The sequence below is a fragment of the Lithobates pipiens genome, unplaced genomic scaffold, assembly GCF_037356315.1.
Source record: "Lithobates pipiens isolate NorthernLeopardFrog02 unplaced genomic scaffold, aLitPip1_a1.2 Scaffold_8, whole genome shotgun sequence".
Lineage (NCBI taxonomy): Eukaryota > Metazoa > Chordata > Amphibia > Anura > Ranidae > Lithobates > Lithobates pipiens.
Window position 1 is genome coordinate 303,924,914 of NW_027507903.1, and position 12,300 is coordinate 303,937,213.

Here is a 12,300-nt window from a genome sequence, read left to right on the forward strand (position 1 = left end):
AGAAAAACTAACCAAAGGTAAAGCAGATGTAGCATTTGCAATCCTTCTCTTAGCGACAACTCACCACTTCAAAGTGCTGTGAAAATCTGTTTTTGCAGGTTGCTCTGTTGCTAGCCAGATGAGTGAGGTACAGCGTCCTCCTTTTCAGAAGTTATGCTGCTGTATGTCTCTCACCCCTAAGATGGTGCTTTGCTCATTCAGCAAGCAAGAATGCGATTGTTGCAAAAGGGTTGCAAGTGTGACATCAGTCTAAGTAATGATCACCTGCATGAAAAATATGAGATTCTGATCAAATACATGAAAACACCTTTTTTTTTTATTTTATTTTTTTTTAGAAGCATTTGACCTCTGACCCCAAAACATAATAGCTTCCTTTAAACATGAGCACCCCCCGTGTTAGAATGTACTTTGAAAGTAGAGTTGAATGCATTATTTTCTTTTTACCTTTTTTTACAGAGTTCAAGTGAATTACTTCTAAGAACTGGCATGTTGGTTTGTCAGTATGACCAAGGATTGGTAATTACAAAAGCCATTAGCACAAAATTATTTTTTTCACATACTTATTTCATGATAGGTTAAAGTGGTACCCAAAAACAAAAATGTAATATATTGCAGCTTATCAATCATTAGATGTGGTGGCTGCATTTGTTTTTTAGGAATTTTCTCTCTATTTTCACCTGGTGAGTAACACGCCTCGTGTATAAGATTATCCATACTCTGGAGGAAGGAGAAAAGGAGCACCTTTGGGCAGCAGCATTCTCAGTCTGAGGGAAGGAGAGTGTTAGATGTGCTAGCAGATCTTAAAATATTAACAAAGGCTAACACTTTATAAGGAGTTGCAGAAAACAGTTTTGCTCTTCTGGGGATAAAAGTTTTACACAAATAATTAAAAGATGATCATTGTAATCACTTCTGTCAGCGGTAATTGGTTTGCCTGAACCCTCTAACTGCTACATCTGTAGGGACGCTTGTTTTGTTGAAAAACTACAAATTTGCTAACAGAATCACCAGGAAAAAAAAAAAAAAGAAAGAAATTAATGCAGCCACCACATCTAAAAATTGGTAAGCTGCAAACATAATAAATGTAATTTGTTTGTTCGATTGTAACTATTCTAGACTTCTTTGACCATCAGTGGCAGTCCTTCAGATTCTCTAAATCACTATGTTTATTTTTCTTGTGTAACATTTTAAGGTTGGGTCTACTCAAACTTTATATTGTAGTTATAGGTCAAGCCTTGAGAGATGAGCAAGTCTTTGTATTCAAATATTTTTTAGGGTTTTAAGCCCTGTCCACCTAGTAGTTTTGGGGGTTCCCACTCATCTTTATATGTTTCAGCTCATCCTGCTGTATTCTCCATCTTTAAAAAATATATATATATATGTCAAACTATTCCAACAGTTAAAAAAATTGAAAAAGGACAGCTCTGTGCCCAGGTGTGGGTTATACTAATCAATCCAAAATTAAAAAAAAACATAAAACACAACACAATCCTTTAATAGCTATCCAATACTTCACAATGTTAATAATATAACAGAAGTAATTATATCTAAAAAATATGACAAAGAAACAAAAATAAAAATGAAAAATTGTGAATGTGGTGTGTAACCACACCAACATGTAATAAAGGAGTGGGTAACTAAACTCTTCACAAGCATTTACTTAAATCTGTGTATATATACACCAAACCAAGAAACAAAGCACAAAAGTCCATAAAGTGTCCCAAAATATAGTGCCAAAAAAATAACAATTTGTATCAAAAATAGTTCAATAAACCTTGTTCAATCCCACATGTGTAAATAGCATAATATAAACACCATGCCAAGTGATATATCCTCCACTGCTTATCATCAAGATCACTCACCAAAGTTGGTGGCTGGTGATAAGGAACCAGCAAACACGCATTCTCCCTTAACAATACTCTGCAGATCCATAATTGATGATCTCAAATCTCCACTGTTGTAACAAATCAATCTTGACATCCAACAGGTAAGTTTCCTTTCCTTTTCAAAGCGCAATAATTTGCAGATCCAAAAACAGCCACTCCCGACTCTCCTCCACTCCTATACAATCGATCTCTCCAGAGAGGTAAAACTCGAAATAAAAAAGAAGTACAGCATAGAATAAAATTCTTTAAAAAAAGTTTCTCATTTTATTCAAACCACATAGCACCCACATTTAAAAGTGTCTCCCAACACTGGTAAAACAGGCATAGGTTATATGTGTCTATCCCGGGATCTCACGATACCGTGAACAGACATCCAATGTAGCGTGGTAATGATGCCTCCAACAGCTGTATATATTTTAAGCATGTTTTCCATGATAAGGTCCTGTCCAATCTTTTTAACCATGTGTATAAATATACATTGATTTGAAAATAAAGTTTGTTCACTCAAATCTAATATATTAAATTTTCTTTTACTTTATGCTTGTCTAGCTATTTTTCTGTCGCTTACAATCTGTAATTACAGTCTAATAGAACAGTATTTTTAGTTGGCATGGTATGATATGTTGGTTACATGTCGATTTGAGCAAAGTTTAAAAATTGTATCTAGTTTAAAAAAAATTAAAATATATATATATATATATATATATATATATATATATATATATATATATATATATATATATATATATATATATATATATATATATATTAAAAAATAAAATGTAAGTAGTTATTTTTGGCTAGATGCAATGACAGTGTATGTTTTTTTTTGTAAATATGCTCAATCTATACTTTGCTTTTACAGACAAATACCTTGTGTGCTGTTGATGATGTTCTGAAAACGCATGATACACCGGTAAATATATATTATCTGCAATTGCATGTGCATGCTTAAATATGTATGCATGTATGTGTTACCATTATTGTTTTTGACATTTTTAACTTTTCCTTGATATTTATAATTTAGCCCTTAGACCACTTTTATAGTAAAGGTGGCTAGAGATGGATTGAAATTTGGCTCAGCAGGGACCAGCTGAATTTTGATCCATGACTTCCATTAGATAAAAGCCACTTGTTCAGTGGCTATAGGCTTAATTTATGTATTTAGATGGTGGGGGAATCTCTCTGATGTCAGAATACAATAGCGCAGCAAGGAGGATTTCCCCATCCCCTTTAGTGTGTAGATGGGGAGTCGGTTTAGTTTTTTTGCTCTGAACTTTGTATGGCCAGTTTAAGTGTGGAAACAAAAATATATATCATATCTTTTCACATTGGTATTTTATTTAGTTAGAATAAGAATTACTGAATCAGTTCATTATAAATCATTTTCTATATCCTATGAATATTTTATCTAATCCATATTTGAGACAGCGAGCCTTTAGTAGTGTGTTAGTAGTGCACTGATCAGCTTCAATACTAATAAGCCAAAGAGTCAGTGAAGTAGCTTTAATAATGGCAAATAGGCAGTTCACTTTGCAAGGGAATTTTCCCCAGAGCTTAGTATAGTTTTTTACTTTGCAAAGAATACTTATGCACATCCAAGGAAGAAAAAAATGCATTTTGCTTCTACGTGATTAGATGATAGAAGTCAGTAAAACTTCATGTCATTCACGGAACTGTGAGGAAAATTCCTTTGCAAAGGGCAACTTCCCTCACAAGGTTAATAGTCTTTTTGCCTTTAGTAAACTTACCCGACTGACTTAGGATGTCCTAGGAACAGCAATGGCGAACCTTGGCACCCCAGATGTTTTGAAACGACATTTCCCATAATTCTCATGCACTCTGCAGTGTAGTTGAGCATCATGGGAAATGTATTTCTAAAACTACTGGAGTACCAAGGTTCGCCATCACTGTCCTAGGACAACTATAGCAGCTTGGTTTGGAAACTGAACAGGTACCTGTTGATTTTATCTGTGGTGTCATCATAAGGAGCAAGGTGATCTAAAGAGTGGTGGCCCATCCATAGGGGGTGCCTGGGTGCCCCCCCCCCCCCTCCTGTAGTAAAAAAATAAAAATAATTATACATTTAAAACGGCCCCTTTAAGAACAACAAAAAAAATTCCTTTAACAAAGTGCACTGTGGCCGACGGAAATTGTAGGATGACAGGCTGTTGTTGGAAAATACGACCCTTTGACGCTCCATTGGAGAATTGTGGGATTTTCCGTGGACAAATGTTGAATGGCAGGCTTTAAAAATTTCTGCGAACAAAGGAATGTTGTCGGATTTTCTAAGCGTGCATGCTCGGAAGCAAGGACTAGCCAGAAGCGGTCGGTCTTGTAAACTAGCGATCGTAAAGGAGAATTAACATTCGTGACGTGGCAAATTATAACATTTTGAAATGTAGTGCACATTCTCTTCTTCTTTATGGGATAATAATGAAGCTGAAAAACTGAAAAGTGTGACATGAAAAGTACAAACTGAAAAGCACGAAATGAAAAGCGCAAAATGAAAAGCATGAATCAACACTCATCAAAATTATACTAACACGAAATTAGTAGAAGGAGCCCAAAGGGTGGCGCTAAAGAGCTGAGAAAACACGTACTACGTCACTACATTCGTGTTTGTTGGCTGACAATTGTGTGCTGTCTGTATGCAAGACAAGTTTGGGGCCAACGCCCTTCGGACAAAAGTCTGCGGTTTTGTCTGCAGAGGTATGAGCACTGAGCCATGAATGGGCAAAGTCATGATGACTTTGTCCAATAATGGCTCTGACTGTGCTCTGTGCCCTGACTGGGCAAAGCCTTGCACCTGAACAGCGATAAGGTGCATTGCTTCATCCAATTAGGGCCCTAGAATGCACTGTGCATCACATCCTGCTGAGCTCCCTACAATTTGGGTGTTCGTTGAAGAGGTGAACAGGCAATGAACTTTTCACCCAACTCTGCTGGCCAATAGGTCAATGGAGGAAGGAGGAGGGGAACCAAAGTGCAAGTATATCAGTTCTCATTTTGGGGATTCACAGGTAATTTGGGAGTAATTTTCAGATGCCTGCAGGCATCTAAAGGTGTCTGTTCTAAGGACCTGAGGCCTCCTTTCCAAATAAGGTGAATGCACAGTGGGTTGTATCATAAGACAGGTTATTATAGTCAACACATTTAGTACAGCTACACTGTATCCACTTCCAATAAATTTGGCAAACATGTAAGAAACAAACAGAACAATGATAAAGTTGCCAGTATTAAATGATGCTTGTGTGAAAAACAATTATCCTGGCTCAAAAATAATTACATTTCCTGCTTGGGTATTTGACATTCAATGCTGTTGTAATGAATGTACGAGCTATCCTAACCTATGAAGTTAACATACTGGGGTTAGTTTACTAAAGGCAAATAGGTTGCTAAATTTTTTAGTTTGCAAGCAAGGTTTCCCTTATCTTTGTGAATTTGATGAAGCTCTGCTGACTTTCATCATCCAATCAAGTGCAAGCAAAAATATTGTTTGATTTTATTTTCCTTGCCTATGATTTGCATCTAGTTAATCAACTCCACTGTGTCCCATTAGAGTGACAAATTTCATTTGTGATAATGATGGTAAATTGAACTCTTTAGTCCTAACTGAATGAAATACCATTTTTTATATAAATAATTGCGTTCATTAATCAGTTATATTGTCCTGTGCTTTGTGATCCGGTCTCATAACACCTCTGTACTGTAGGGGCAAGCTGCATTTGCTATTCCAAATGGCACTGTATTAAATATGAAAATATGTCACTGGGCAGCCCAAAAGCTATGGTAGCCATTTGTAGTGTGTTCTCTATACTTGGTTACAAAGAAGCTACTGCTGCTGAGTTTAAACATGTACTGTAGGGGGAGTGTCCAAGATGGTGACCGGATCGGATGTGTTTTAACTCTGCTCCGCCATCCGGATCAATAATCCCGCAATCCTGTGGTGCTGGGAGCCTATCCGCCGCCACGCCAGCCTTGTTGGGTCCCCTTGAAGTGCCTGTTCATGCCCAGACCCAAAAGAGGGGGTACAGTGCACTGAAAGAGCCATAAGAATCCCAGGACCGCACAGCACACTGTGGAGACGGCCAAAGCTGTCCCCATCGCAAGTCAGCACAGGGAGAGGAGGTGAGTCACGAGGCTGCAGCTCCTCAGGCTCCCCCTGAACCCACAGCTCTCCTGGAAGCTATTAATGGGTGCAAAACGGCCCTTACAGAGAAAATAGACAGTGTGTATATTGAACTGGGCCTGATCAGGAGGGACATTGATGCATTTAAGGGCAGAATGGCTGAGGTGGAACACCGTGTGTCTGCTGTTGAGGATGTGCAGAGGGACCTTCACTCATTAAAGATCAGGGTCAAGCATCTAGACTCCCATGCTGAGGATGCTGAAAATTGCAGCAGACGCAACAATCTGTGTATCATTGGTCTGCCTGAGGGGGCTGAGGGGAATGACACCACCATGTTTACAGAGTGGCTGTTGTGCTCACTCTTGCCTCGTGCCCACTTCTCCCCTCACTTCGTAGTGGATCGAGCCCATAGGATCCCCACGGTTAGAGGTCCACAGGGGGCTCCCCCGCGTACATATATCTTTAAACTGCTGAATTATCAGGATGGAGACCTTATTCTGAGGGAAGCCAGATGTGTGGGAGACCTTAAGCTTGACAATGCTAAGCTCTTTCTCTTTCCGGACTATTCGATCGAGACACAGCAACAGAGGAAATCATTTGACCATCTACGCTCCTGCCAAAAATCTGCAGTACAGCATGCTTTTCCCCGCCAGACTCCGAGTCCAAGATGGAGAGCGAGTGAGATTCTTTATGTCACCTGAGGAGGCGTCCTCCTGGTTCGACACGATCCACGTGAGCTGAAGCAAGTATACTATCAGTAATTCCTATAACCTACTTTTACAATTTGAGCATACAACTGTGACTTCCTGGCCTTCTTTGATGTCTGGTTCTACTCCTCCCTCAGGAGACTATGATGGAAGTGCCAATCCTATCCCCCCTTGACCCCTTCCCCCCCTCGGCACTAGAAGGGAGAGGGACTCGCCATCTGACACCTTTCTGTTGTGGGGAACCCTGGATACCCTACTTGCCTGAAATCCCCTTTCCCCCTCATGTCATTTACAGAGGACCAATTTATCCTAGCCGGAAGTTCTGATGATTACCCTTCTGTGTTTTTTTTCTTTTGGTTTTTATTTGTTCTTCTCAGGAATCTTTTGCACATATGCACTAAGTTTTGTACCCCCAGCTTGCTGGGAGACCAGCACCAAATTTTATATCCGGACGACCCTAGCTGTTATGGGTCAGCAGACTTATGTAAAGTAAGCCTTGTTCACACGTTACCTCTAAAGCATGGCTGCTTGTCATGCTGTTTTTGGGAAGAAATGCCACCCACAGTTTTGGGGGGGGCTGGCGGGGGGGGGTTGTTTTGTTGTTGTTTTAGTTTAAGTTTTACTGCTTACTATGCATATGTATATGTGACACAGTCTAATGGGCCTGCAATTGTATTGCCCCTTAAAGTGGTTGTAAACCCTTACAACCAACTTTGACCTACAGGTAAGCCTAGATTAAGGCTTACCTGTAGGTCCAAGAAATATATCCTAAACCTACACGGTTTAGGAGATATTTGCCAAAATGCAGGCACCGATGTCTACGATGTCTACGATGCATGCACCTTAGACAGCGGCGAGCAGGCGCACTGAGCGCGCCTCTGTCAACGCCGATATGCCGCGAGTGGCGGCTCCCATGCGCATGCGCGGGAGTCACGTCATCATGGCTTCGTCGAATGACAGCGGAGGCTCAGCGAGACCCATGGAGACCCACCAAGAAGATGGATGCTCCGGACTACAGGGGACAGCGGTGACATCGCTGGCTCCTGTGTCAGGTAAGTGACACATAATGGACTACTATGTGATGCATAGTAGTCCATTATGCTTTATCTTTGCAGGGAATCAAAGAGGAAGTAAACCCATCAGGTGTACAATGTGACTGTCCGATTTTTTCAATCCATCCGGGTCGGGCTTATCCCCTGAATGCTCTTCATTACTGCTATACTGGGTATCTGAATGGCATTGTTAACGATAGTTTCATGGAATGCCAGGGGCCTTAACGCCCCTGTGAAACAGTCACTGGTGTTCCAGTTTCTAAAATCACACAACCCTCACGTCTGTGTCCTCCAGGAAACCCACATGGTGGGTAGGAAGGTCCTTAGCTTAAAGAAACCCTTGGTTGGTCATCACTATCACTCAACATACTCTAATTTTTCTAGGGGGGGGGGGTAGCATATTGGTGCACAAGTCTCTGCGATTTCGGCTTCTGGGGCTTGAGCTTGACCCGGATGGATGCTACATAATAATGCATGCAATGGTGGTGAGCCTGGAGGTGGTGTAAGTGGAAGTCTATATTCCCCCCCGCCTCAATCAAACTACTCCATAAACTGGACCCTCTTTTAGCTAACTATGGTACTGATAATCTGCTGTACATGGGGGACTTTAACATGACGCCAAACCCTGGGCTCGATCGCTTTCAATCCTCAGGTGGATCCACCTCAGACTTGTCAGTCTGGGTGGAGACATATGGGCTGATGGACCTGTGGAGGTGGCGGCATCCCTTGGACAGGTCTTTCACCTGCCATTCTGCCACCCACAGAACTCTCTCACGCATTGACCTTATGTTTGCGGGTAGATCCTTACTGCCCAGGGTTCAGCAGGTATCTATCCTTCCGAGGGGGATATCCGACCACGCATCACTTCTCCTTCTACTGGTGTGGCTGGCTGGGGAACAGTCGGACTCCATGAGTGTCCCCTTGTTGGTCGGCAGAGATGGGGTCAGACAGACCTCCTCCAGGGCGATTAACCTCCCTGGCGGTATGATTCAGTCTGGAATTAGGTGCTGAAAGCGGTACAATTATTTTGCATGGAAATTTGGCGTTTTATATTGTAGTCCTGTAATTCTTAGGAATAACGCTCTTAAATCTCTTCAAACCAGAGTCTAGCAGACATCCCGGGTATGATAAAGTTTATAATATAATAAAGAATAATAAAAATTATTCAATAATGTAATCAAAGCCTAAAACACTGAAAAGGGGACACGTTTTGGTTGCTATGGACAATCTCCAAATTCCAGGCAGAAAAAACAGTATTTATAATATAAAAGTGCATGCAGGGCATTGCACAGAACACTAGGGACAAAGGGGGGTGTGTAACTTTTTAATACAGCACTGCAATCTGTAAGATTACAGTGCTGTGTGTGTTTTGTGTCTTTTTACTTTTTTGAATTTGCCGCCATTCTCCGCTCCCGTGCGCCGTAACGCCGCAGGGAACGGAGCTCGGCGGCATTCGGCGCTGTGAATCGAGCGGAGGACAGCTCAATCACACAGCGCGGAGGACATCGCTGGATCCAGGGGACAAGGTAAGTAAGTCTCACTGTGTCCTCCCCTGCATCCAGCGAAGCAATCCCGAGTCTGGCTCGGGGTTACCGCTCCTACTACTAAATTCCTAACCCGAGCCAGACTCGGGATTACCGCCAGGGAGGTTAACGAGGGCTTTGCGTCTTACTATGCTGATCTATACTCCACTCGGGTTGACTATTCTATGGAGGATCTTCACATATACCTCTCAGATGTAGACTTCCCTGTCCTGACTGAAATGTACAGAGACCAACTTGACTCCCCCATCACCCTCAAGGAGGTACACCGGGCTATCTCATCTTTCTAGGCTGGGAAACACCGGATCCGGACGGATTCCCCACAGAATTCTACCAAATGTATGCAAAGGATTTAGCTCCTAAGCTTCACTCCATGCTCCTCACCTCACTAAGGGATGGGGCACTCCCGGTCTCCATGTCAGAGGTGGTAATAGTGGTCATTCCTAAACTGGGCAAAGACCCTGAACTCTGCAAGTCCTATCGCCCGATCTCTCTGATTGACGTAGATGCCAAACTACTGGCCAAAATCCTGGCGACCAGGCTGAATGGGGTGATCACGGCGTTGGTCCACCCAGATCAGTCTGTTTTTTTTTTTTTTTTTTAATAAAATTTTATTGAAAAAAGGCATAGAACAAATTGTACATAATACAAAGACGAAAATTTTTCTCATTGAAATAGAAAGATCGAGTGAAAACAATCATACAGCTTAGGGTTTGGTAGTAACTAAACAGTGTGTACATAGCTTAAGGGAAGACTAATCCTTCTCCCCGAAGAAGGGAGAAGGGGAAGCTTCAACTGGATGGATCTGGAGGTCAGAAGGTAACCTGGTGTGTTTTATAAAAGCGAACTACAGGATAATATAAAGTATATACTGAATATGAAATAAAATAAATATGAAATAAAATAACCGTGGGGGGGGGGGGGGAGTGGTCAGTAGCAGGTGCAGTTCATTGCTTAGTGGGGGGGGGGGGGAGGTGCTGCACAGAACCCGGCTGTCCATGGAAGGTGAAAAGTCCCTGTGTGGGGGGGGAGAGAGTCAGGAGCACAGAGACCCGCTTGGTACGGTTTCAGGTTGCAGCGATTATCACCGTTGGCGCGTGTCCCTTATGGATGAAGGAGTGGTCCTCAAGGTGGGCTCGTTCCTGTGGGGTGAGTCTAGATGCCATATAGAAGCCCCATCTGTTGTGAAAACGTAGTTTGGCTTTGGCGTGAAGAAAGCAAGTATTCAATTTGTCCCGAAAGAGGAGATGCATAAGTTCTCTGTCTACTTGTGGAACAGAGGGTTTAGTCGTGGTTGTCCAGTTGGCTAGGATGGTTCTCCTAGCGAGTAACAAGCAGAGCAAGGCCCACTCCTTGCCCAGAGGTGTGGGGGTAGCCGACCAGAGGAGCAGTTTGGGGTCCCAATACCCAAAGATAAGGAGTAGCGGGTCCTTGGGGAGTTTCAGGAGTGTTATCTTGAAGATAAAAGCCAAAATTCCATCCCAGAATGAGGAGATGACCCGGCAGGACCAATAGCGGTGGGTAAGGGAGGGTCTCGGATGCTGGCATAGAGGGCACAAAGAAGCAGCAGTTTGACACGAAGGTGAGGAATGTAGTCTGGTTTTATGCCGGGCAGAGGAACGGACATTAATATCCGTAGGCTATTTACCCATATTGACTTGGCAGCGGGAGAGGGGGCGGGAGTGGTGGCTACGCTTGATGCTGAAAAGGCATTCGACTCAGTCGAGTGGCTTTTCCTCTAGGAGGTGCTGGAGTGTTTTGGATTTGGACCCAGGTTCATCTCCTGGATCCAGCTTCTCTACAGAGATCCATCTGCCCAGATAAGAGTTAATGGCCTACTGTCCCCCCCGTTTAGGCTGCAAAGGGGTACCAGGCAGGAATGCCCCTTGTCCCCAGGACTTTTTGCCTTGGCAATTGAGCCCATGGCGATCCTCTTACGTCAAAATCAACGAGTTAAGGGCATACAGGTTATAGTACTCCAGGAAAAAATGCCATTGTATGCGGACGACACCCTGTTGTACCTAGCATATGCTGGCTCCTCTCTATCCTCTGCGCTCAAGATCATTAACCAGTTCGGGAAATACTCAGGGGTTTGAGTTAATTGGAATAAGTCGGTCCTTTTCTCCCTTAACCATTTGAATCCCAGGGCAGCTACTAACACACCACTCCAATGGATGTAAGAATTTAAATATCTTGGGGTAGTTGTCAGGGAATCCCCCCGGGCATAAATGGATGACAATCTTTCCCCCCTCCAGACCCAACTCAATAAGAAATGCCAGCTATGAAGGACCCTGCCACTGTCCCCTGTGGGCAGAGTGAATCTAATAAAAATGATTTATCTTCCCAAGTTCACATATTTCTTTAGGAACACTCCATGCCTCATCCCCAGAACCTTTTTTCAGAAACTGGACTCTGTTGTTTCTACCTTTGTCTGGGCTGGGAGAACCCCGAGACTGGCGAGGTGGGTGCTCCAGCTTCCCCTGTCCCGGGGGGGCCTGGCGCTGCCCCACTTCCAACTATACTTCTGGGCGGCAGTTTTGGTTTAATTTCAAACCACCACCGTCCAGTGGTGGTTTGACCAGCCCAGGCAGAACCCGGCGGTGGCCCTTGAGGCGGCCATCTTGGGATCTTACGCAGCGTTAACTAATTTACCCTACAGAGGGCCCAGGGCCCACCCCATCATAACAAATCTAATGCGCACAACCATACAGGTGTGGCGCAGGGCGAGAGCCATCTACAAGTCAGATTCTACCATTTCCCCCCACACGCCCCTTTGGGGAAACCCCTCACTGCCGCACCTCCACGGGCTCCCGGACCCTCAGTTGTGGGCGGTCAGGGGGGTACTTACCGTTAAACATATTTACACCAATGGGTCTTTCTCCTCTCTACCTTCATGTAGTTTAGATACTATCAACTCAAACATGCAACAGAAGCCCAGTTCCCCGGCCCTTTGACCCTACAGACCGACGCAATCGAACGACT

At 43.3% G+C, this 12,300-nt stretch overlaps 1 protein-coding gene across 1 annotated transcript in view; it reads left to right on the forward strand.

The window, feature by feature from the left end:
* The first annotated feature begins 437 nt into the window (after positions 1–437).
* Positions 438–12,300, forward strand: part of LOC143960829 (histone H2B 1.1-like) — a 110,068-nt gene continuing 98,205 nt past the window's right edge. The window contains exons 1-2 of the mRNA XM_077469768.1: positions 438–516; positions 2,752–2,802. Of these exons, the coding sequence (XP_077325894.1) occupies positions 487–516; positions 2,752–2,802 (81 nt within the window). The 5' untranslated portion in view covers positions 438–486. The remainder of the gene's footprint in view (positions 517–2,751; positions 2,803–12,300) is intronic.